General features: G+C 37.5%; 3 protein-coding genes across 3 annotated transcripts in view; 2 read left to right on the top strand and 1 right to left on the bottom strand.

Moving 5' to 3' along the window:
- Positions 1-19,639, top strand: part of LOC105211973 (formin-J) — a 60,807-nt gene extending 41,168 nt beyond the window's left edge. The window contains exons 5-17 of the mRNA XM_011183692.3: positions 6,917-6,950; positions 11,822-11,969; positions 12,142-13,100; positions 13,208-13,396; positions 13,466-13,566; positions 13,868-14,117; positions 14,192-14,318; positions 14,378-14,630; positions 14,709-14,930; positions 15,018-15,222; positions 15,298-15,431; positions 15,521-15,796; positions 15,861-19,639. Coding sequence (XP_011181994.1) covers positions 6,917-6,950; positions 11,822-11,969; positions 12,142-13,100; positions 13,208-13,396; positions 13,466-13,566; positions 13,868-14,117; positions 14,192-14,318; positions 14,378-14,630; positions 14,709-14,930; positions 15,018-15,222; positions 15,298-15,431; positions 15,521-15,796; positions 15,861-18,070 — 5,108 coding nt within the window. The 3' untranslated portion in view covers positions 18,071-19,639. The remainder of the gene's footprint in view (positions 1-6,916; positions 6,951-11,821; positions 11,970-12,141; positions 13,101-13,207; positions 13,397-13,465; positions 13,567-13,867; positions 14,118-14,191; positions 14,319-14,377; positions 14,631-14,708; positions 14,931-15,017; positions 15,223-15,297; positions 15,432-15,520; positions 15,797-15,860) is intronic.
- LOC105211963 (protein male-specific lethal-3) lies at positions 18,761-22,073 on the bottom strand. Its single transcript, XM_011183680.3, has 7 exons — positions 21,801-22,073; positions 21,473-21,651; positions 21,200-21,408; positions 20,839-21,139; positions 20,182-20,771; positions 20,034-20,118; positions 18,761-19,949 (listed from the first exon to the last, which is right to left on the bottom strand). Exons 1-7 carry the CDS (start codon positions 21,921-21,923, stop codon positions 19,721-19,723), a joined length of 1,716 nt encoding a protein of 571 aa, XP_011181982.1. The 5' UTR covers positions 21,924-22,073; the 3' UTR covers positions 18,761-19,720.
- Positions 22,074-24,153: 2,080 nt separating this feature from the next.
- Positions 24,154-27,048, top strand: LOC105211993 (heat shock protein 83). Its single transcript, XM_011183721.3, has 2 exons — positions 24,154-24,315; positions 24,559-27,048. Exon 2 carries the CDS (start codon positions 24,559-24,561, stop codon positions 26,704-26,706), a length of 2,148 nt encoding a protein of 715 aa, XP_011182023.2. The 5' UTR covers positions 24,154-24,315; the 3' UTR covers positions 26,707-27,048.
- Positions 27,049-27,083: the final 35 nt, after the last annotated feature.

The raw sequence follows: 27,083 nt of genomic DNA, 5'->3' as shown, positions 1-27,083 counted from the left end.
CCTTGACCAAGCCAGCAGCTGCTGCTGACCGGCAGCTTTGTTGTCGTTGTCGCTAGCGCCTTTGGAGTCGCCGTTGTCGTTGCCGTTGGCTACAAGCGCGTGCGTATCGTGTAGATAAATATTGGCGCGCATAAATAAACTCACATGTGCATGTATCTAGATACTTGGAAACGCCTCACATTAGACTATAATTTTTTTCAGTTTTTTACTTGCCAGCTGCAAATAAATCTTGGCATGTGCAGTTGACTGCGTCGTCATTGCATGGCGATTTTTCGGCAATTGAACTTGAATATCAAAGCGATAAGCGCCTCGCTGAAGCGCAAGCAAATCCAATGGTCCATAAACCAAAATTTCATTTGCGCTAATTAAACGAAATACAACGAAAATGCATGAGAATGAACGTTTGCTTTTAATGATGCATAGTCGAAAATGCTATATTTTGCGGCAGCTTCAATCGCATGCTGGCGACATTAGATAACTGATCCGCTTAATCGTGGACTTCAATTGCACCCATATCTGTTAGGATCATAGATTCCAAGTATCGATATGGCTTACAACGGTATTATTGAAAGATTCAATATTCAGATGGATCTTCTATCGATCTCCGATCAGCAATTTGCTCCTGGTAAAAATAAGACACAAAACAAAAAAAAACTGAAACTGAAAACTCATTCCTTTGATGTTACCTAGTTGTATGCTTTATTATAATGTTTTGCATATCTAGAATACCGTTACCGTACTTTTTAATTATTGTATTCTTCTTCTTCTTTGGAAATGTAGTGTTTATTTGATGGTGAACTTAAGTAATCGAAAGGCGTTTTGAGATCGTCTGATACATTTTGTCCACCCACTTTTGTTAGTAACGCTAAAATGGAATCGAAATGTTAAAGCTATCGATTAACGCGATCCATAATATTTTTAGGTTAAAAAGAATGAATCGTTGGAGAACTTGTTTTAACTTGAAGACTATTTCGAAGAATTGTATTACTTAATTATCTATCAATGTGTATATTTTTTAACTGGTTGACTAAATTGTAATCAGTTATTAAACAACTCATATGTTCTGGAATTATTTTGTCTCTGAAATGCACTAAATTCCTATATAGGTGTACCCAGCGCTAGAAAAATGTTTTCGAACTGCAAAACTTTCCGCTAAACTAAGAAACAAATGTTTTCTCAGAGCAACATTATATGTGAATGCTTACATATATACATAAGAATATCTAAATTATTATATATAGAACACCGTCTATATGGCAAGGAATGAAGCAATAAACACTTTATAAAATCAACCAAATAAATAACAGAAAAAAAGCAAAACGAACAAAGAGGTTGACAATCGTGAAAGTCGTTTTTTCTCCATATATGGTGCTTTTACGTTCATATTTATGTATATGTATGCATGCGTGTAAGTATATATGTACATAATAATAATTTTAATATTACTTTGACAGCCAAATAAGGCTGGTAATTAAAAATCTCGTTTTATTATGTATTTTCTCCTTTATGTAAGCGAATTGCGGCTGTCGCCACACAAGGCAGTTAGACCGCTTTGTTCAATAAAAGGTTCTTTGGTTATTTAGCACAATACCTATGAAGTATGAATATTAAATAAGACTACGTAGAAGTTGAATGGAAATAAATAAAAACTTATTTTCAAAGTGCACCAATTACAGTGGAACTTCTCTAACTCGAATCACCATAATCCAAAAAAAAACCTCAAGTTAGAGAGATTTCCGAGTTACAGAAGATAATTTGTATGAATTTTGACCTCTATTGCCAATTCAATAGTACGAGTTATGAAGAACTTCAAGTTAGTGCAGTTCGAGTTATGGAAGTTCAACTGTATTTTGGAAAGTGTAGATTAATGGAATGCAATAGCTTATATGAATTGATAATTTATCGATCAAAGAGAACACCTTAGCCCTCTGTACAACATAGACAGAACGAAGATACTTCAAACTAAGTTTAATTCAATCAGAACACTCTTAAGTGTGTCAACAGAGCACCTAGTTCACATTGGTCCAAAGAACAAAACTACAATTAAACTTCAGTGCTGAACTCGACCTCCCCTCCCAACCAAATCAACATTTTTAATGAAAAACCGCTCCACAAAACTTCATTTATTGTGTACTATATGCATGTTTATTATTTTCTGAAATGTTCATTTCGCTTATCATACCACCTGTCAGTTATGAATGCACAAATCACAAATCCCGCCATTGGCTATGGAGCTTGTCAGCACGAGACAATCGAATCAACTCTCTGTTCGAAGTAAAATAACACCGGCTTAAAGTCAAACGCTCTTAGTGATTGCTTGTAATTTTACTGCCGATACATACAATTATTATGGCATTTTAATTCATTTCATAAAACTTCCCGATACACGATTGTCAATCCATTATAAACAAACGGAGCAAATATCTAAATATTTATCAACTGAACAACGTATTATTAAACAATTATAAAATTGATAAGTTGTTGGGAGTTAGGTGTTTACTAGTGGAGGGTTGGGCTGGCAATGCAAGTATATGTTAATTAATTTAATTCACTTTTAAATGTTGCTAAATCTTGTATTGCAATCATTTGTTGAACATTTTGAATTGTCATATAGCCATAGGCATAATTTAATTGGCAAATGTATATGATGTATATAATGAAAGCTATATGTGTTGCGCCAAAACGAATATGAATATTAAATGAAATAAGTTTTTTCCCTCAACTAAAGAGCAAACTAACTTTTAAAGCTCAATTATAATTATACAAGCTTTGGATTTTTCAAAGGCACTCACATCATACACAGAAATTCAGTGAAAGTCTATCTATTCTCAAAAGTCTATCGAAGTATTCAACTCAAAGGCCTAGAGCCTCAATAGCTACCATTGCTATTCACCGGATTCTGGACAACTAGATTTAAAACTTGTTATTAACACCTTCATTGACTCCCTTCCAGTGAATGGCGTCCTTGGAACCGAACCACCACCTATAGCAGAGGAAAAGCTCGAGTTGCCGCGTGAAACCAGAGTGACCCTTGCGCAACCTCGATCTGGATATTGTAGCTGGTTAAACTCCTACTTATCCAGATTGAACCCCGACATACAAAATACATGTCCTGCATGCAATGAGTCCCCGCATGACACTAACCACCTTTTTGCATGCCCAACGAACCGTACTCATCTAACACCCCTTTCCCTTTGGTACAACCCTGTCGAAACAGCACGTTTCCTGGGCCTCCCGTTAGATGACCTCGACGACAACTAGATTTATGCTTTCCTTTCCAAGCAGGGATAGATAACCGATACTACAACAACAACAACCGGATTCTGTAATAAGCTATTCATAACATGGTGACCTCTAATACAATGCTTGAGATCTAGACCAGTTTGAGAATCAACTGAAAACTTTCGGAACATTATTCCTTCTGTTAAAGCTTAAAGCAACTTAAAGCAGTTGATGGAAGCCAATCGAAGTGTTTGACAAATATTGTTTGAAACTGGAGATACAAATATATTTAGATATTATTTAAAAAGCCTTTAAATAATCTCAACAAATCAATGACCCCTACTTAAAATTCTGTTTTTAGAAAAACTTAATTTGTTTCTCAAAAAGATTAACAAATATAAAGGCTTATTGTCTGCGATTGAAATGATTTAAGAAAATGTCTGACATTTAGCCGCTCTCAATGCTAAGCATTGAATTTATCATATTTTGTTTAGGTGGAAGTGATTGATTTGATGAGTTATTGAGTCACATTTGTTGCAATTTCACGCGGCAACTTCTCTGTGACATTTTTAAACAAATTTGCTAGAGTTGGGAACGGTGATTTCTACAGACGTGCTGTGAACACATCAATACAATATATACACAGACTTGCACTTAAATGAAAATATATTCCATCGGCACCTTGCCGTGCACATAATTTACAATTCCGTCATTTGTTGTGCATGTCTGTTTACCGTTCGTTCTGTTAAATCCGACACTTTTCTCTACATTTTTTTCGTACGTTGTCGTGCTTTTATGCATTACATTTGTCTCGGGTCTGACAAGCGCAGTCGACTTTTACAATTCCTTCGCCCAGAGAATGTTGTTGTTGTTTTTTGTTTAACTGAAACTTTGGTGAGGCGCATCTCAATTTATTTTAATTAAAAACAATGAAAATTTAGTGCATCGGGAATTGCACATTCAACACCACCGTGCGCACATGCGCACATGCGCAGTGACATTCCAGCTTTTTTACATGTAAAGAGTACGTGTGTGGGTATATGTGTGTGTGTGTGGATATATAAGTATATTGGACGTTGCTCAATCAAAGTAAATGCTCCGAAGCGAGCGCTGTGATCAAAGTTCATGAACTGCTTAACGGCCCTTCTATTGTCTCTTGTGTGTGTGTCCGATTATTATTAAACTGTGCCACTTGCCTTAAGTTTTCGCCGAAACTGCTCCCCCATATCCACATAAATACATTTGTACATATGTAAAGCAATGCAGCAATGTCTAGTATATTAACGCTTTATTTCTGCCAAATCACCCAGTTGAACTGGTAATTGCATGCTTCATTAAAAAATATCTTGTTTTGTGGGGGTGCTTTTGGTCAATTCACGCGCGTCAGTTTAATCTCATTCATTGAAACAATCAGTCACAATGTTTGTCGACATTTAGTGTGACAAAAGTATAAGAATGTGATTATATGCTTATACGAGGGCTTATGAATATGATGTGCTGCAGCCCAACAGGAAATTCGTTACGAATGATTATTTGAGGGAGGATTAAATATGTGCAAAGTAAGAACTAAAGAATACTGTGCTTTGAGTTACCATTTTCTGAAGCGATTTAATAAATTTAGTAATGAAGTAAAGAGATTTTTATAGTTGATATATGAAAAAATATCTTTTTAGATTAATAAAATTTAGATAGATTATACTTCTTTAAGTTTATTAAAATTTTTGTTAGACAGATTTTTCTTATAACGAACTACGAATATTCCTGTTGGGATGACCTGGACCAGTGTTTGTATAAGAAAATTCTTCATGTATGTTCACTTATGGACTTAAGTAAAATTATTAATGACAATTCATATGAGCTTAAATATATGTATGTAGTTCCACATGATCATGTTATTGAAGTTAGCTTAGAACCACCGAACACTTTCACAAAATGATTGATGTAAATATAATTGGCTTACAGACGACAATCGCTTAGTACTTTTGTATTAACAGGAGTCGTTTGGGATTATTAGAATAACCTATGTATATACATATATACGAATGTATGCATTTAATTTTAAATTAAATTGAATTAACAAGACGCTTACAATAATTGAAATCAGACTAATAAGGGATTATACTTGTTTAGAGATTTTTATATTCAAAATCATTTCATATTTATTTAGATATATGCGTTTTTGAATTTGAATGCTGAGAGCTGTCCAAATATACATTTCAAGATTTCAAAACCTAAATAACAATTTCAAATTTGAATAAAAACAAAAAAATCGATCTGTTTGAAAGGATGTCAGGTCCACGTACGCCGGCGTACAGATGAAAATTTAAACTCGGTAGCATTAATCACTGACATGTTTTCTAACCATTGGTTAAGAATATGTCAAGACCCATGTGAATTATTTTTTAAAGTTTGATAACACTTTATTGGTTATTACTTTGCTTCCGCCGTTTTTTTTGTAAATTTAAGGCTTTATTGTATAAAAACTGTTACAAAAATGTTATTCAAAATATTGGCCGTCGCTAGCTACTACTTTTGACCATCTTTCTGGCAGCATGCGTATTTCGTGACGAAAGAACTCCTCATCTTTCGAGTTGATCCAAGTATCAATCCAATTTTTGACTCCTTCATAAGAACTGAACGTGAGGCCGAGCATTGTCATGCTGGAGAATTACTTTATCGTGTCTTTCCGCGTACTGTGACCGTTTTTCTTTTAGTGCTCGGCTCAAACGCATCAATTTCGTTCGGTATCGATCTCCTGTGATGGTTTCACTTGGCTTTAGCAGCTCATAATATATCACCCCCAGCTGGTCGCACCAAATGTAGAGCATGACCTTGGCGTCGTGAATGTTCGGTTTTGCCGTCGACTTGGAGGCATGTCCAGGCTTTCCCCATGACTTTCTTCGCTTAGGATTATCGTAGTGGACCCATTTTTCGTCGCCAGTTACAATGCGATGTAAAAATCCCTTTCGGTTGTGCCTTTGAAGCAGCTGTTCACATGCAAAGAAGCGCCGTTCGACATCTGTTGGTTTCAAGTCCTTGTTTCTGAATCACCCCCATGGCTTTGAGGCGTTTTGATACGGCTTGCTGTGTCACTTGCAACGATTCGGCCAATTCCTCTTGACTTTGAAACGCAACTTGGTCGAGTAATGCTTCCAATTCAGCATCTTCGAAAATCTTCTCCCTTCCACCACCATGCCGGTATTCGACTTCATAATCACCATTCTTAAAACGTTGAAACCATTCGCGACATGTTCTTTCACTTATTACAGCCTCACCGTACGTATCCGAAAGCATTCGATGAGCCTCAGCCGCACTTTTCTTGGAATTAAAAAAGAAAAGCAAAATTTCGCGCAAATGACGAGAATTCGGCTCAAAAAGTTCTTCAATTGAGAATATGTTTGGGATGCAAACAGATCTCTACAAATATTTTGTTGGGTTAATGTTGACTCAAATGTCCAAGATCGATATAAAACGATTTAATCGATTTAATCTCCCAGTGCTTGACCCTAGAGACATGTATTGGAAAACGGCGGAAGCAAAGTTGTAGACCTAATATATTTACACATCGTCTTGGTTGGTTCAATTAGAGTGTCCTTTGATGCATATTATTACCTACACATACATTACATATTAATTAAAATAAAAAAACAAATTTCTTCTAAATTTTATTTTCCTTTTTTGTTTATCTTTGCAGGTTTGAAAGTATTACCGCTATTAAATAATTTAAGGTAAGTTATGGAGGAATCTAAGTTACCCTTTGACCTTAGTGAATTTTAGGGTAAGCGCCTCGCCTCAGGGTAATTACTCCCACGTACTTGTAATCAATTTACTTTTGCTTTAAATTCGCTAAGTACTTTAACACTTTTAAATGCATCGGAGTTAAACTCTGGCAAAATGATTTTATTGGTGTTATTATGGAGCGATTATCTACAGAGCCGAGCCCAGAAAAATATACAAATGCATATATTCATATATGTAAGATAATGCTGACATTTATACACACATACATATGTGAATAAGGGGGGCCAACTTAGCGGTTGTTGTTGTTGGTTTTGACAGTTTATGCAAATGTCGATATGTATGTACATGAAGTCGTCGTTGTGTTTAGATAAACACTGTTATGCCACTAAGGTGGCATTGCCGAAGCGCCACTGGCTGTCAGCAGCAATTTGATTGAGATTATGCCTTTATTGTTTCCTTTGAATTCCGCCGAAGGTGATTTTGCGCCGCTAATACCATATACTATGAATGCAACGTACACACATATGTATGTATGTGGACATGTTATTTTTTCTCAGAAAGCTTTGTACATGAAACGCAGGCGGTCACAAGCAATTTGGAAAATGTTTAATAAAAAAAGTACAAACCTCCATAAAATGTTGTCTTTGTGTTTATCTCAATTTGCATACAAATTAATAAATGGTAATTAAACTTTGAAAAGTTTATGCAAGCCACCGCGTTCATATGTATGTGTGTAGGTTATTTGATTGCAAAAATAATTAAAAATGTCAGTATGGGACAGTAATAAAAATGGCAATAAAAAATATTGCCACAAAGAAATGCATGCGCGCTAAGTACTCGCACATTGCCAGTGGTAGGGGACTCTTAGATACAAATATGTGCAATGCTTGCTACACACAGGTTCATAATCAAACTCAACTTTGAACTTTTAAAATATTAATCCTCCGACAACAAAGTATTGCACCGCATAAAATAATCCCATAATGCGATCCAAGCTCCCACCGAAGCTTTCAAAAAATTCTTGGAATATACTTCAGCTCAAAACTTCTCACAGCTTAAATAGTTTCCTCTTTTCCCACCACTCCTAAATATTTTGGAAGTAATCTTCAGGTTCTGTAGCCATTAAAATGTTCGAAGCGCCCTCACAGGAATATTTCATTTAGCGATATAATCCCTCAGAGTTGACACACGTGTAGCTCTATTCTAAATTATTGTTTTACAGCGCAGTGTTAACTGATTAATAAAAGCGTTAATAAGTGCCATAAATCAATTAGCACCTTAGACTCATTTATCCGCCCACAGCGCGACAAATACACACCCCTCAGACAGTTGTGTTTAATGATTCTTCGCGAGAATTGGAGAAAAAACCCTGACATATGTAAACAAGAAAAAACCTCAGCATCAACTACATAGCGACTGTCGACAAAAATTTAATTGAGCATCAACAACAAAGGGAAACCAATTTTAAACAATATTGAAATGACAATTCATTAAAATTAATTACACAGTCAAATGTTAATTAATTGTTCCGAAACATGGTTGCGCATTCGCATAAATCAAGCGGTCAACATCCGCCGATTTCAGCTTCTGCCTATCACTATTTGTTACAAAACTCCTATGCATAGCCACATAGTTGACGTTTGTTTACCCAACAGGAAATTAGACGTGATGTGGAGGAAGAGGTCTCTTAAATTAAAAAAAAATTCGCGCTTTAAGGTTAGCAGATTTCTGGAGTCATTTATAGTAGTTGATTTATAATGAATGTATTAAATAATCATATTTGGAGCTTAAAACACTTATGGATACTTAGTCGATCTTTTTATCTCTATTGTACTAGTTTTAAACCGGCTCCCGAAGGTCAATCAATTCTTTAAGAAGCTTTTTCTGAGCAAAAATAATTTGCATTTTTTAATATTATATGTATATTTGGCTTATATTTGGTTAAGCGATTATAGCCGAATCCACCAGAGCGCGCCACTCATTCATTCCTTCTTTTTGCTTTTTGGCGCCAACTGGAAACACCAAGTGAAGCCAGGTCACTTTGCACTTGTCTTTCCACCGGAGTGGAGGTCGTCCTTTTCCGCGGCTTCCTCCAGCGGGTACTGCATCGAACACTTTCAGAGCTGGAGTGTTTCCATGCATTCGTACAACATGACCTAGCCAGCGTAGCCGTTGTCTTTTTATTCGCTGAACTTTGTGAGTGTCGTCGTATAAATCGTACAGCTCATCGTTCCATCGGCTGCGGTATTCGCCGTTGCCAATGTTCAGAGGACCATAAATCTTACGCAATACCTTTCTCTAGAAAACCCCAAGAGTCGTCTCATCGGATGTTGCCATCGTCCACGCTTCAGCGCCATACATCAGAACGGGAATACTGTGCGACTTGTAGAGTTTGATTTTGGTTCGTCGAGAGAGGACTTTACTTTTCAATTGCCTACTCAGTCTAAAGTAATAATTTAATTAATTTAAACTAATTGTTGGTGTTGTTAACACTGGTTCCCAAGTAGACGAAACGAAAGTAGTGGGAGCAAAGACGCGAGTGCGCTGGCTGTTTGTTTGATGACAGGAGATACTTCGCCTTGTCCTCATTCACCACCAGACCCATACGCTTCGCTTCTTTATCTAGTCTGGAAAAAGCAGAACAAACGGCGGTTGTTGCTTCCGATGATATCAATACCATCGGCATACGACAGCAATATTAATCCAAATTAAAATCGAAACGCAGCTTTTCATCTCTAAGTTCTAAATAGAAAAGTATACATGAAATCCGTTCAATAAGTGCATGTGTGCTTAGATGAAATGTTATAACCTTTTCCATATTTTTCCAAATTCAAATGACCGTTTCCTAGTATCGATTCGAGTTGATAAATTGCATAGCAAAGATTTTCCTATGGGGTTTGTTTTTAAATATATATACTAAATAAATATTCATATAGTAAACAAATATTAATCGTAAAGTCGACGTCGACTAAGACAAGAGCTACTCTTTCGTATTGTTACAACCTTTTGTTCGGTAATGATGTTAAAGAAATTTCTTTTTATATTCAATAATCAATTTATATGTATTATTCAGATTGTCGAAATTTTCGTGTATGAAATTAGTCACAGTATTGTTTTAATATAATTTAATTCATGCTTAATACAATCGGTAGCAAAATACTAGTTTTAATAGGGTTTAAGAATTGTTAGCTTCTATTGTCTCAGAATATGTTATTGATAATTTTTTAAATATGACATTTAAATAATTTTTCTCCTATAAGATTTAATATTTTATTAATAAATACGTGCTAATATTATCTTAAAATATGTACACTAACAACTTGCATATATGTATGTATTACTTTCAACTTGTAAATATGCGCACAACTGTCTCCCCAAATGTTGACAGTTGAAACTCTGACGTCACAACACGAGAAAATGGCCAAAAGGAAATCATATACAAAATTCTATGTATCCGCAGAAGCATTTGGTCAATAGCCGCCTACTGACTTTTACTGCTCCACGCACACTAATACATACACATACACAGTGTGTTTACTAAGAGCTTATATATTGTTGTTGGCGAATTTACATACACACTGTGTATATACTCTTGCATATGCTCCTCAAATTGATGTTTATATATAAACCCACTCACTTTCATGCGCACACACAAACTTTCGTACATTTATGGTAGTTGGGACATCGAAAATCACGTGCTGAGACCGTTGGAGCTTTCTCGCGAGCAAAGCGGAGTAAATTCGTTAATTCACAGCGGCAGGCAACGGCGTTCCTATGCGCGCGCACCACGTGCATGCCGAAAATGAAATTTTACCAACAATAAACAAATATGAAAAGCTAAAGTATTTTAATCAAATTGAGTTTTGTTGCTCGCTCTCCGCAAATCGGCTGCTGGCCGACTCCAAATCGTGACACTGGAGTGAGCACATCATACATAAATGAGTTTAATACATTTCACATTGTACTGCCTCCAAATTTGAAAATTTTATTAAAAAATATATAGAAAACCTAAAGCAAATAGAAACAAATACATATTTATATGATACTCAGAAGGATACGGTTTTAAACGGTTTTAATACAAGTTCGAAACCTGCAACTGTCGCCTAGTCAACCAGAAATTACATACTCGCAGACAGAAGTGAAAGAACGTGGTACTTTGCCATTCCAACACTTTCGTTAGGAAATTTAGTGCTTTCGGTCGTAAAACAAATTCGATTGCCAAGGACTCTGCTCGACAATCGTGCGGCTTTCTTACAGGCGAAACGCCTAAGGCTGTGCAGTGGAGGCGTCAAATATACAACGTCTTGGTCGTCTCGCCTTTTGTTGTTCCCTTTCGAAGTATAATTTCCGCGGCTTGCAACTAGTGAACAATTTAAAGTGAGTGCTTCAAATTCGTTGCAATAGATATTGCTTCAAGGACTTACATATACACTCATGGATATATGGATATATAATTTGTAGCAGTGTTGTTGTTTTTAAAAAGTTAAACGATTTATATTTTCAGATTATTCAAGTGAATAACTAGAGTGTTATGTTTGACCTATTACACATATATTTTTATTCATTTATAGTTTATAAAATGTATTATCAGTGGTTATGGCGTTGTTTATTGCAACATTCCGCCACAGAAGTGGTAGAAAATCATTACCATAAACAGTATAAAAAATATGAAGTACGAGTGCTTCAACGCATTTATTAGCAATGACATATGTTACGGAAATGTCGCAATTTCTTATAAATTAGTCAGTATTGACAGTAAATAATACATTTTTCAATTAACATTCTTAATAATAATCCCATAAGTGGCTAGAGGTTACAACAACAATAAAAATATTATATAATTCATTTACATTTGCAGGAAAGTCGCACAGAGTGTGGGAGATATTATAGTGCAATTGGACGTATTCGACGAACAGCGAGAATGCGACGAAGCTCAGAGTCTACAGGGCCCAAGTGGCATCAACTTGAATTCGCATCTTGATGTATTCTATGCGATATTGCGACAGGTATGACAATTATTAAATTCGAATTTATTAAGTTATGTAAAGTTATGTTCTGTTATGCTGTGCTATGCTATGCTTTGTTATGCTATATTAAATAAAACATTAATAGGCTTCAGAAACTTAAATTACTCAACATGATTCAGTACAATCTAACGATGTAACTCTCTACTTTTAGGTGGCCGATACGCCACAGGAAGTGCCATTCCTAAGTATACTACAACATTTACTACGCATTGATCCCAAAGAGGCAATCAGCGATGTGATCTGGGACACAACCGAGAAGTTGGTACATCGTGCCACACTGCTCGAGAGTCATGAGGACTCAGTGAGGCTACTGCGTTCGCCAAGCGTACAAAAATTCTCCTGTCCACATTGTCGTGGTGACGCCACGAGTCCAAGTCGCAAAAACGCCGCCTCACTCTCTACCTCAGTCTCGTCACAGCTGCATAATGGACCGTTATCCCCGATTTCATCACCACCACCACCGCCGTTACTACCCTCAACATCGACGCCGGTATATAGTCAGGCAACATCAGCGCCACCAGCACCTCCACCGCCCATTCCGCCACCTCCAATGAATGGTCCAATTAGCAGTGGTGCGCCACCACCACCTCCCCCGCCAATTATGAATGGCAACTGTTTTGTAGCGCCACCTGCACCACCACCCGTACCTGGCGCTCCACCACCGGCACCACAACCACCAGGCTCGGCCGGCAATTTGCGCAGCAATCACACGAACTCCATACGACCCGTCACACCGGACTTGAGCATTAACGGTCACAATATGATCTTGCTACCACAACAAGACACACCAGCTCCCAAGTCGAAGATGAAAACCATCAATTGGGGTAAAATTCCGCCGAATCGCGTCATCGGCAAGCAGAATATATGGACCATTGTGGCCAATAATCATCAGGACACACCAATGACCGACATTGATTGGAATGAAATGGAAGGACTATTCTGTCTGCAATCGACCAGCGCCCAAGGCTCACCGAAACTGGGCCGTGAGAGTAGCAGTAGCTCGGGCTATGATACCCTCGACCGCAAATCTAAGAAGGAGAGCACTGAAATATCGTTGCTCGACGGCAAACGCAGTCTGAACGTAAACATCTTCCTCAAACAATTCCGAAGGTGAGCAAGTTTGGTGTTTTGTTTTAACCCACAAATTGGTTTGTTGGATCAAAAGGATCTGAAATATTTGTAAGAATTGCCAATAAATATTTTGTTCTCAATTTTAGTTCGAATGAAGACATCATACAACTGATAAGAGATGGAGAGCACGATGACATTGGTGCGGAAAAGCTACGAGGCTTATTGAAAATTCTACCGGAAGTCGATGAATTGGATATGCTAAAAACCTTCAATGGTGATAAAGGTCGACTGGGAAATGCCGAAAAGTTTCTGCTACAGCTTTTGGAAGTACCAAAGTGAGTATAACTCCATAATTCCATGCATACAGTATGAATTAAATTCAAATATTCTCACTAATATTACAGTTATAAATTGCGTATTGAAAGCATGCTGCTGAAAGAAGAATTTGCCGCAAATATAAGTTATCTGGACCCATGCATCAACGCAATGATTTATGCGGGCGGAGGTATGTGTCCGAGTAAAATAAAGAAATTAAGAAATAAAAAAAATTACAGAGTTAAAATTTTCGAAAAATAATCGCATAGAAAACAGTTGAATTGAAAACCCCCACCTCAAACAAAAGACTTAAGCAGCAAACCAGAATACTTGAATCTTCAAAAATTATTTACGAGTATTTCGAAAAGAACACACCATTCCACAGCAAATCGTTCAATAATATAAATAGTGAATAGCCTTAAGCAATCGATTTTTTAAGAAACAAACTGTCTTTTAACAAAAATTTTTATTTTGAAACTCAAATCCTTTAGATCTTATGAACAACGAAATGCTGCAAGAAGTGCTGTATATGGTAGTTATCGCTGGTAACTTCCTCAACTCGGGCGGCTATGCCGGCAATGCGGCTGGCGTCAAACTCTCGTCGCTGCAAAAGCTCACCGACATACGCGCCAACAAGCCGGGAATCAATCTCATACACTTTGTGGCAATGCAGGCGGAGAAACGCAATCCGGAGCTGCTAACATTCCCCGCACAATTGACCGCACTGGAAAATGCAGCCAGGTAAGGCATCGAACTCTTTCACCTCCAACTCCAACACACACCAACTTTTGACTGATTAATTTATATATTTATAGAACAACTGTCGAACAAATAAACAACGAGATTAATGCGCTGGATTTACGAATACGTAAAATCAAGCGGCAGATAGAACAACCCACAACGGAGGATGAAATCAAAGCGCAAATGTTGGAGTTCTTAGAGGTAAGTCACGCAGCGTCAACTTTTTCTACATTTTATTTATACTTTCAACGCCTCGACAGGGCGCCGAACGCGAGGTGGCTGCGCTGCAGGCGAATATGAAAGAAGTCGAAGCGATGCGCTTGAAACTAGCCGATTTCTTTTGCGAGGATGCGGCGCATTTCAAATTGGAGGAGTGTTTCAAAGTATTCCAATCATTCTGTGATAAATTTAAGCAGGCTGTGAAAGAAAACGAGCGCCGCCAGCAATTGGAGGAGCAGGCGACGCTCAGGCGTAAACAACGTGAAGAGCAGCTCGCCAGACGCGCTAGACAAGGTAAGAGCAACATCACTTGACATTTAATGTATATAGATTATATATGTATGGCTTTTATGTTTCACCTGCACCCTGCAGTTAGCCAATGTGGCACACCAGTCTCCGATTCGGAAAATCAATGTAGCATTGAGAAAATGTTTGACACCCCTGAGGGTATTTCGCCGTGCATAACGCCGAATGGTAGCATGCGAAAGAGGCGGCCAAGTCGTGTTTTACCAGAGGAAGATGATCTTATGGAGTTTCTGCGCACTTCCGGGCATGAGCATATAAGCAGAGATCGAAAGGCATATGGAAGTTTGGGTATGCAAAAAAATATATACACTTACTACTGAGAGAATAATCTCAGACACACTCTTTTATTTGCTCCCCGTTTACCACTTACTTTAGATCGGTCTTGGGCACGTCGTGCACGTTCTGGAAGTTCCAGTCGAAAACGTCCCGAACTCTTGAACGTGGACTTCAGTGATGACCGTGAACGTGCCAGTTCACCAGCTCCGATGCTAAATATGGACAAGAAATCGCCAACTTCACCACAAGGAGGCGGCACTACACCTTCCCCCACGCAGCAAACCGGCGAGGATACGAAACCGAGGTAAGTGCACAAACACACATCCTTGATGTACTTATTGGTGCTATTCTGAGAGTGTTATGCCTCATTTTGATATAGAATATCCCGTGAATTTCGACAAAAAATCGAAAACTGGCTGCAGTCCAACGAGAACGATGAAAAGCAAAACGAAGAATTCAAACGCAAGCGTCGTTTGGTTAACAGTAATAGGCGTTCGTTTGAAAACGAAACAGGTACATTAGTATATGATATGAAAATTGATAAAAAAAACTAAATCTTCACCACTATTGTATGCGTTTCGATTACTATTTTGTGATTTTAGATAGCGAACGAAAATTGGATACTCTGCCTGAGGAGAAAATCGTGCCTACCACACCAACCGCAACCACGAACTCTACTAATACCCAAAATTTCAACAAAATTACTACCAACACTAACAACAACAACAATAATAATAATAATGGTAACAGTAACAGTAATAACTGTAATAATAACAATAATAACAATGCGAATAACTATAAACGAGTCTATCCCGACTGGAAACCATCCAACACGCTGGAACACACCGATGTTGTGGGCACTATACAAGCAATTGCTGGTATGCGATCATCAGCTAAGAGCTCACCAAATTTTCTCATAACAATTGTATGTATTTCTTTCAGATGTAAGTAATGCCAGAGATAAAGCGCACTGGCGCAAGGGTAACCGAGGTAATGAACCACTCGAAACTGGTGCAGCTGAGGCACAGGAACAATCACCGAAAAGCCATCATGTTACAACAGCTGATGAGTTGCGAGAATATAGGCGACAACGTTCGCTAGAGAACGCAGAAAAGCGTGCCACGGCACTGAAATCCATCGAGGAAGAGGATCGACGAAGATCGTATATAAAGCAACTTGGTAACGAGGATGTAGACGATCGCTTGCATATTTACATACGTAAGCCATCGGCTAAAGAGACCGTTGAAATAACAGAAAAAACTTTGTCACAAGATTCGGGTGTTTTGCAATCAAACACTCCAGCTGCAATAGTTTCACTGACAAAATCAAAAGGCGATACCAAAGCAAATCTAGATAATATAGAATCATCACATAGAGTGCCATCAAATAGGACACCGAGTAGTGAGAGTATTATAAAAGTGGAAGACGATAGATTTAATCCACATAACAGTATGCGTCGAAGTCACAATGAGAAATATAGTCGCAAAGAGATTGACGCTGACAATGTGGAAACACCACCGGTCACACGACGAGTCATCGCCACACCAAATAAGACTTTGGTCACTATTAATGGGTTGGATAAGGTGAATAGCAATCCACATGGTGAACAGCAAAGCAATCAGGAGCCCAATGATCAGGATATACCAGGGTTCTTTGATCGTTACTCAGCCACAAGGCGAACAAGGCGTTATAAACGTCCCACGGATTACAGCAGCGGCAACGAGGAGTTTTTATCAACAAAAGACAGTGAATCAAGTAATGTACGACAATCATCAAGCGCTGGTGACATGGACAGACTGCATGGAAAAGCGCAGGATACGTCCAATCAAAGTAAGACTACAGTGGAAAAACTTGTACTGGAGCAACCGACACAAATCACACCGAAACCGATCACAGAGCGCACAATTACCAAACTAGAGAAAGTCGGACGTCACATAAGCTCCATTAATCAAGAAGATGTACAAGAAGCCATAAGGAATCTCAAATCGCCAACCAACACACCGGATCGAATATGGAGTCCGCCACGTGACATCATCGGTTCACATATAACCAACGCACCCATGCAAAACCCCACACCCACTATTCAAGGCTCTACTGTCATTAAATTATCCAACCATGAACTCAACGACGAAGGATTCGAAGAAACACAAAGCCTCGTATCAGACACACCCTCACAAGGCAAAGAGAGCACGAATTCATCGTGCAATGGCGTATCTGAGCTCGTAACACCACGCTCACGCGCCACAGTGACAAAGTCCACAACGCAGAAGTCCAACACCTCAAAGCCGAACACAAGTCGGCTTGCCGATCGCCTGCAAATATCAAAGCTACGAAATGTGTTACCACAAAAGTCCCAACCCGCAAACCAACAACAAACCGCCCCCTCGCGCCGACCACCTAACTCAACACAAATGGATCGCACACGTTCATTCCGTACGCCCACTGGACCAGCCGTCGTACAACCCGTATTCGGTGGTGGCAGCACTGCAGCGCGGCGTTCACATTCTATGCGTCGCCCTGGCAGCAGCCAGCAAGATGCAGTTCAAAGTGTCCACACCTCACCAATACATGCAGTGCGTCGCGATGTCGAACGCAGCAGCTCAAGGAATAGCCTGCGGTCCTCACGCTCGTCCATCAACAGCGGCGCCTCCACAAATACGGTGAGACGCATGCCGATTGTGGTGAGCAAGACACCGCTTCAAACAGTGTCGGTCGATTCATCGCCCAGCAAGCGCCCGCTAACGATGCAGAACAACGTACCACCGCATATGCGTGTCGGCAGTGGTACGTCCGCCAGCCGCACACCGGTGCCAGCTAGTCGCAGTAGCAGCAGTGGCTCCAGCATAGGACAGCACGTGGTGGTGGTGCGCAAAGTTACGGGCAATAGTAACGGTGGCGGCGGCGCCAGTAGTGGGCAGCGCACTGTGCATTTGGGCAGTGCGAGTTTTAAGGAGAACCAAACCAGCAGCGCGCCAACGCGCACAAATGTCGCACGCAGTGCTGTTCTAGTCAAAGCGGCCATGACACAACAGGCCGCGCCGCAGACGACGCACACGCGCACAGGCAGCAGCATCAGAAGCAATTCAAACAACCGTGGCATGAGCAGTTTCATGCGACCGACGGCGTCAAGCGCCACCAAGAGAACCAAATAGCAACGCTAGAGAGTGAAGCAGTGGACTTTTTATTACTTTATACAAATGTGTACATATGTAAAAGGATGTATGCAATAGGGATGACTGCATTTTAATTTCCAATTATAAGCAATACGTTTCCTTATTGGCTCTTTTCTTTACCTTACTTAATGTAATACCACAGACACTTGGTGTTCCCAAGAATAATAATGATTTACATTTTGGATTTACACAAATCACTTGGTTTCTGAAAGGAATTGCAATGTGGACATCCCTAGTCCGTACTCCAACAAAACTCCCATATCCGATCCTTAAAATTTTCTAACACGAAAATGAACTACGCGAAGATAAAAATATTTTCTATGGAACAAAAGAGAAAACATGATGCAAATGTATTTATTTTATAACATGTAGGCAGTTACCGTTGCTAAAACCCAATGAAAATCAGTTTCTAAGACACTTGTATACGTACATATATATATATATCAATATATATATTTATAAATTTTAACATTCCGTCATTGAATATTTCCCACACGCCTTTGAGGGGCACACAAAAATATAAAATGAATACATACTTATACAGCATACTGTAATGTCTCGTATGCAGCAACTTTCAAGCCGTCCGCATAACTCGAATTTGAAGCACATATTTGACACTAAACGCAATAACAAAAGAACAAATTGTACGCATATCAATGTTTATGTATGTATGTATGTATGTATTCAAATATGCTTTAAGCAATGCTTTTGCATACATATGTACATAATGCACTCTTATGCAGTTTTTATATATTTTTTGCGCCATAAGTCAGAAAACGAAATGCACTCTGACCAGTATTTTCGTAAACCCCAAGATTTTGCGCTTCCTCGTGAGCACTCAAATACAATAGATTTATTTTTATCAAAAAAAAAACAAAAACAAGTCACACAGCTGTCGCAAAATCAATTTATGTGTAAGAAAAACAGATTTTAACAAATCAAAATTAGCAAACAATTGAAATCAAAATTTATGTTTTGGATTCAATGAAAACAGAAGAAAGATGAGAGTCGAGTCGAGTGAAATCACAAGTAAAATAATTTACGAATAATAACTGTTCTCTTACAAAAACCTAATGCACTAAATCGTCTACTAAGTTATTAGTTTAAGCCGAATAGCAATAACGAAACTAAGCCATTTTACTTACTAATATTTAAGCTCTACTTAGCTGCTAGCTATTTTGCAGTGACTAACTTGTAATAATAAACAATAATAAAATTGTAAAGTATTTCATGTTTGTAATAATTTTAAGACTTATTTATTTCACAAACGCTTTTGGCAAACAACACAAACTGTGCGATATTGTTGTTGTGTGCATACATACATACATACATACAAATAATGAAAACACTTGCATGTATGTATGTATGCAGGTGTGTAGGAATGTGGAAATAAAGAAAATCAGGAGGAGTTTATTAACGATAGATAACACACATGTCTTCATGTGAATAAAAATTAAAAAGCTTTAAAATTATAATTAAAAAGAAAAATAAATACTTGTAATTGTTAAGATACACAGTTTTGTAAAATAAAACTTGTTTCTAAATTTACATTGATTTGTGTGTAATTTATTTCTAACAATTTATTATATACATACATACATACATATATGTACATATGTATCTAGTTAATTAGGTTGCAATAGCTGCAGCTGTTGTCGATGCCGGCGCCGTCGTTGACGTCACTGTGTTTGTTGTTACTGCTGCGTCTGCTACAGCTTGCGTATTCGAATCAAGTGCATCCTTTACCCCCTCCACAGGAGTGGGTTTAGTACTATCGCTGGAGCTGGCGCGTTTACGCATCGCATTTGAACGCGCGTAATTGTCTTCGTTGAACCATTCCTTTCTTGCCTCTAGGTAACTATAAGCAACAGAAAATGGTATAAATAATTTTAACAAAACCTTAAAAAATGCTTTGAATGCACTAATAGATGGAGTTACTCACTTCACGAAAGTATCCAAATGTTGTAGTAAAGTTTTTAATTTGTCGTCGTTTATTGACGATGCATTCAAAAATTCCGGCAATTTCACTGTTAAAATACATATTTGTTATCAGACTTTAGACCAATTACTATTACAAGGCTTACACTTACCAATTAACCTTGCCAAATGTGGCGCACCAAATATCATTGATGGCGCTGCTGGTGCATCAGTTGGCAGCAAATGCCACGATAAAACCCCTTGCAGAAATTCTTTCGTTTGCGTAGGTATATTGAGCGCCATTGGCTGCAATGATTTCAAGTAGTTAACACCGGTGGAACCACTGCCAGCTGCAGCCGAGTGTAACGGCGTTGAAGCACCTGAACTGGTGCTGGCAATACTTGACAAGCAGTTCTCCAAACAGTTTTCGACAATCATTTCACAGTCATCACTGCGATGTATGCGAGATTTTCGCTTTTGTGGCTCATCGGTGGGGGCGGGTGTTGTCGAATTGGCATCGGCAGTGTGCACTTCAGTGCCACTGTCACTGATAGGTAATTGCGTTGAATCCGTTTCGGTTTTAGTGGGATTCAGAAAATCGGGCGATAAACCCGGCAATGCAACATATGTGAAATTTTTGAGATTCTCCTCACTTAAATAGGATAGCGCGTACTCTCTTTCCTCTTTATATAGCAAATAATCGGCGATAGTGAAATCAAAATAAATGCGTAGACCATCAGCCACTTCTTTTAACAAGCCAACACTGCAAATATTAACGCAAATATGAAATATTCGATTCATAAATATTTTGACATCAGCAATACACTTACGTTGCCACAAGTTTGTCAAATTCATGTTCTTTTTTGTTTGTTCGTTGTTGCGTGGTGCGCCGTCTAGTGCTCTCAACTTGTGTTGTTGAAAACACCAATTTTACAACACTTTGTTTAACGAAGTTCTCCAATATCGCCACTACTGGTATTCGCGCTGGTAAAGCATGTTGTTTGCAATATTTGACGATCATATCATGATCATATTCCAAATATTGACGAAGTCTTTCACTTATTCGTAGCAATACTCTTTCTTCGTCTGGAAAACTTTCCACAGAACTGCAGCACGACTCGGTTTCACATTCTAAATATAAAAATTGCAACATTAAAGATACTAGCTAAACAACGATCTTTCTACACATACCGTCCTTCATTGGAGAATCCTCTTGCCTTTCAAAGGTGCTGCTTGAACTAAAATTATCTTCAGATGAGCCGCGTGTACGAAATTTCGGGGATGAACGCAAATCAGTTGTTATGTTGACCCCCGCTGTTGCAGCATCTTCCACAGGTACTACCGATTTGTTTTGTTTTTTCTTACTACTGGTACGCTCTTTGCGATACAGAAAAGCATTACTAAAATTAAGAATGATGAATAAATATGTAATGAATTTATTATAATTCAATTTTCATAACATACATCTGTAACTGTGCCTTTTCAGCCAAATCTCGTTGAAGCTGGCGATTTTCCTCTGTATCCTTCAAAACAAAATCAGCGTTCACTTTACGATCCCACGAACTACTCCAACCTTGAAAGTGTACTTTGTATTGTATAACTTTTCGTCCACGCTTATCCTTTGTATCGTAGATACCTAAAATCTATTACGCAATTTTTTCATAGATTAATACGAATATTATTTAGTACACACAAACTTTCAAAACAAAATTGAGAAAAAATACAAAACAATTAAAAGCAACACTTCTGTACATCTATCTACATACTGCAACATCTGCAAATGTTTGCGCACCTTTGAGTCGTATAACACTTTCGCCTTTGTTGGGTCTGGCTCGTAGCAGAGTACCTTTTCACCCTTTTCGAAATAACGCGTAATTGCACTATTTCGGTGCGAATGTCGACTTCTTTGTGCCATTTTTCACATCAGTAACTCATCTATGCCATATTTTTTAACCGAAAACACTTTGAATTTTTAATATTAATAAATATACTAATAGTTAAAATTTCAATGTTAATGACAGGTTCCTTCCAAACACAGTTAACAACGTCAAAAATCATATGTCCCAAAAGCAGAGTTGTTACTGGGACATCTATTAACATTCATTTCTTAAAAGCTATTTCAACAAGCAATCATCAATATATAACAGTTTAAATAATACAAATTAGGGGTATTCAAATATGGATTTATTTATATAAATCAAGTATTTTGATTTTTTTTATTATTTTGAGGTTGTTAGCTTACTTCAAGCTTGTTTCAATTGAAAGAAATAATAAAGTAAAATAAATTTATAATCATTATCATCCTACGCGTATAACTTATCTGCAGTTTTATGTTTTGGATTGTCGTGTTTTGAAGCATTTTCCCAAATAATTTGTCGGAATCCCCGACTGTCGTTATTTTTCATATTTGTCGTAAATATACATGGGGTTGAAACAATTTTTTGCGATATGGGTGTATGGGTTTTCTTCAACAAAAGAATGAAGTGTTCGTTCGGGTGCTTAACATTACATAGTTCAACGTTAATGCTTATGTTAAAATTCAGTTTCATCTATTTATAATTGCAACCCTGTATTTATTTCAAAACAACCCTAAAATAAAGAAAAATTGACAGAACAAAGAGGAAAAAGAAACGAAAATAGCACAAAACGGACGCCGGCCAAAACAATGAACTTATGAATTTAACGTTTTTTATTTTTCAACATTTAACTAAATTAACAATGCATTATATGACTAAAGCAAAATTATTAATGAAGCAATTTAGAAATAACTCAAAGCAGCTAGTCAATTTAATACATAAATACCACGTGCTCTCTATGTATACACCGTGGGAAAATGCTCGAATTTATGCCATCTATGCACGTGCGTCAACATTGCTAATGTTGTTGTTGCATTGCTCATAGTGCCAATTTCCAGAACATTTTATCTTTAATATTTGATACTTCAATGTACTAACAAATATACTTATGCATGTACATATATGTCAATATTTCTAATTTTACTATGATTCAACATTTGTATGTACATAAATATATGCCTATTGCTTATTATATATAGTACATACATACATACTACATATGTATGTATATGACTAGTTTTTGCACATTCATATGGATATTACATAGAAAGGCAGATGGTTCCAAATGTAGGTAAATAAGGATTAGTCTGACCTTGTAAATAAGGACATTAAAATCGAAATTAAAAATGCCAACGCTTAATTATACACGAAAAACAATCAAAAAATAGAAATTTGTTTATAATTAAACTAAAAAAAATTCATATGTCAATGACATTCATTAAAAATAAGCGGTTGCTAGGTGCTGAAAACAGTACATACAAACATGCATTACACAAGACAGACTTTTTATAAACTTCTAGAAGGATGTATAATACATACATATGTACATAGATATATCCATGTATGTACACATGTACATATAAAAATTCGTATTACAAATTTTGAAATCCTTAATTTATCCATTGTTAACTGTCTATATACATATGTACATATACTTATGTACATACTTAGATATATTAAATATCTAAATATATGTATGTACATACGCATACCATAATATGAAGAGTTTGTGAGATCAATAGTTTAACTTTTTAAATATAAACCAAAAATGTAAATTGCATTCAGGAAAATAGATAGAATAATGGAAATTGACTTAAAAGACTACAAAAGCAATGTAATTTTACCATGCATCATATATAGTATATGCATGCATATGTACATATATATGTACACTCAAATGTACCCTTTAAAATGAGCACACTCATCGGGTAGTCATGATAAAACCGGATCCAGAATATTCCGATGACACAAAAATTTAGATGTTTTGAAGCCACTGGATACTTTTACTTCTATGTCATCATGTTGCGCAAACTTTACAAATAATTTTATTTCACTTATTTATACTTTCGCATAGAAATAATGAATATTCGCTAATAACTTATTGTACAACTAACGCATATACTAAATGAACTGAAGTTGTAAAATATATATACTTATACTGAAAATAGTAAAATCTGTCAAAGATGCCGACAACATGATGCCAGAAATTGCCACCGGAAGTTTGAGTAGTTTCTTCTAGAACAATCTCGTCGCTTCTACATTTTTGACAAGCATATTGTGTGCCTCTATAAATACAGCTGCAAGCAATTTACCGGCATCAGTTGAATTGGAAAAATACGCTTGAAAACATTTTGCTCGGAGCAATTTATAAAGTGTTTTTGCAAGTTACTCTATATTACTTTACTGAAAGAACTAATTTATACTAAGTTAATATATATAAAATAAAACAAGGTGTGTATTTTATTGTAATAATTGGAAAATGTGTTGAAGAAAAACGTGTTCAAAGAACAGAAATAATATATTTTTTATTATGTGATTAAAAAAAATTGAATATATTGATTAATTTCACAAGGTTAATTGTTCAAAATTACATTCAAGTGAGAGGAGGGAAATTAAGATTTATTTTAGAAAATCTTTTGTTTTATCACATGTGGAAATTCTTATTAATATATTTCTTTCTGTTCTTTATTGTAGATGCCAGAAGAAGTGGAAACCTTCGCTTTCCAAGCTGAGATTGCTCAGCTTATGTCGTTGATCATCAACACATTCTACTCGAACAAAGAAATTTTCCTTCGTGAGTTGATCTCCAACGCATCTGATGCTTTGGATAAAATCCGCTATGAGTCATTGACTGACCCCACCAAGTTGGACAGTGGCAAGGAGCTGTACATCAAGCTCATTCCTAATAAGACTGCTGGAACTTTGACCCTTATTGATACCGGTATTGGTATGACCAAATCGGATTTGGTTAACAACCTGGGTACCATTGCCAAGTCTGGTACAAAGGCATTCATGGAAGCTTTGCAAGCTGGTGCCGATATTTCTATGATTGGTCAATTTGGTGTTGGTTTCTACTCTGCTTACTTGGTTGCCGATAAGGTAACGGTTACATCAAAGCATAACGATGATGAGCAATACATTTGGGAGTCCTCAGCCGGTGGTTCCTTCACTGTCAAATCTGACAATACCGAACCTTTGGGACGTGGTACCAAGATTGTGCTATACATCAAGGAAGACCAAACTGAATATTTGGAAGAAAGCAAAATCAAGGAAATTGTGAACAAACACTCTCAATTCATTGGTTATCCAATTAAGTTATTGGTTGAAAAAGAACGCGATCAAGAAGTGAGCGACGACGAGGCTGAAGATGACAAGAAAGATGAAGAGAAGAAAGATATGGACACAGATGAGCCAAAGATTGAAGATGTTGGTGAAGATGAAGATGCCGACAAAGATAAGGACAAGAAGAAGAAGAAGACTGTAAAGGTTAAATACACCGAAGATGAAGAATTGAACAAAACCAAGCCCATTTGGACCCGCAACCCCGATGATATTTCACAAGAAGAGTATGGCGAGTTCTACAAATCCCTTACCAATGATTGGGAGGATCATTTAGCCGTCAAGCACTTCTCTGTAGAAGGTCAATTGGAGTTCCGTGCATTGCTTTTCATCCCACGTCGTACCCCCTTCGATTTGTTTGAAAACCAAAAGAAACGCAACAACATTAAATTGTACGTCCGTCGTGTTTTCATCATGGACAATTGCGAAGAACTCATTCCTGAGTATTTGAATTTCATCAAGGGTGTTGTCGACTCTGAAGATTTACCTTTGAACATCTCTCGTGAAATGTTGCAACAGAACAAAGTATTGAAAGTTATTCGCAAAAATTTGGTGAAGAAAACCATGGAATTGATCGAAGAGCTTACCGAAGACAAAGAGTTGTACAAGAAATTCTACGATCAGTTTGCCAAGAATTTGAAATTGGGTGTGCACGAAGACAGCAACAACCGCGCTAAACTTGCCGACTTCTTGCGTTACCACACCTCAGCTTCTGGTGATGATGCTGCTTCTTTGTCCGATTACGTTTCACGTATGAAGAGCAACCAGAAACACATCTACTTCATCACTGGTGAGTCGAAGGAACAAGTAAGCAACTCTGCCTTCGTAGAACGTGTTAAGGCCCGTGGATTTGAAGTAATCTACATGACTGAACCCATTGATGAATACGTCATCCAACACTTGAAGGAATATAAGGGCAAACAATTGACCTCTGTAACCAAGGAAGGTTTGGAGTTGCCTGAAGATGAAGCTGAGAAGAAGAAGCGCGAGGAAGACAAGGCCAAATTCGAAAACTTGTGCAAATTGATGAAGTCAATTTTGGACAACAAAGTTGAAAAGGTGGTTGTATCAAACAGATTGGTTGAGTCACCATGTTGTATTGTAACATCTCAATTCGGTTGGTCAGCCAACATGGAGCGTATTATGAAGGCACAAGCTCTACGTGATACTTCCACTATGGGCTACATGGCCGGAAAGAAACATTTGGAAATCAATCCCGAACACCCAATCATCGAAACCTTGCGCCAAAAGGCTGAGGCTGACAAGAACGATAAGGCTGTAAAGGACTTGTGCATTTTGCTTTTCGAGACTGCTTTGTTGTCTTCTGGTTTCTCATTGGACAGCCCTCAAGTGCACGCTTCCCGCATTTACCGTATGATCAAGCTTGGTCTTGGCATTGACGAAGAAGAGCCAATGGCGACTGAAGATACTCAAAGCGGTGGTGATGCTCCTCCATTGGTTGATGACACCGAGGATGCTTCACACATGGAAGAAGTCGATTAAACTACCTAAATTTGACCCAAATTTTGAGTGCGAATTTCGCTAGTTCTACGTCATAAGTTCATTTATTTTACAGAATTTTGTATTCGACTTAGCGAACATCTTAAAAATCTAGACTTAATAGCTTACTATTTATGTTCAATTAATGAGTATCAAAATATGATTTTTGTTGTCGCGTTTTAAGCGGCCTAATCCTATCGGAAGATAGGAACTTTCGTTTCCAAATCGATGTATGAGTGTGAGAATCTATATAGGAATAAATATTTAAATGAACTTAATGTATGTCATGGATTCTTTATTAACAATAAGATATTAAAAATAAACTAATTGTTTATCAAACTCAAACACGTTGTTTTAAATGAATTTATCAAATGAGTATT

The sequence above is a fragment of the Zeugodacus cucurbitae genome, chromosome 4 (assembly GCF_028554725.1).
Source record: "Zeugodacus cucurbitae isolate PBARC_wt_2022May chromosome 4, idZeuCucr1.2, whole genome shotgun sequence".
Classification (NCBI taxonomy): domain Eukaryota; kingdom Metazoa; phylum Arthropoda; class Insecta; order Diptera; family Tephritidae; genus Zeugodacus; species Zeugodacus cucurbitae.
This window is presented reverse-complemented; position numbering and strand designations above follow the sequence as displayed.

What these genes read in the sequence shown, in the direction of transcription:
- LOC105211963 (XM_011183680.3), bottom strand. Translation starts at nt 21,923, where the DNA reads ATGGCACAAAGAAGTCGACATTCGCACCGAAATAGTGCAATTACGCGT. An exon ending in GAAAAGGCACAGTTACAGAT is followed by an intron (nt 21,409 to 21,472) that starts GTATGTTATGAA and finishes TCTTAATTTTAG; the next exon opens with TAATGCTTTTCTGTATCGCA. An exon ending in ACATTTGGCAAGGTTAATTG is followed by an intron (nt 20,119 to 20,181) that starts GTAAGTGTAAGC and finishes GTATTTTAACAG; the next exon opens with TGAAATTGCCGGAATTTTTG.
- LOC105211993 (XM_011183721.3), top strand. Translation starts at nt 24,559, where the DNA reads ATGCCAGAAGAAGTGGAAACCTTCGCTTTCCAAGCTGAGATTGCTCAG.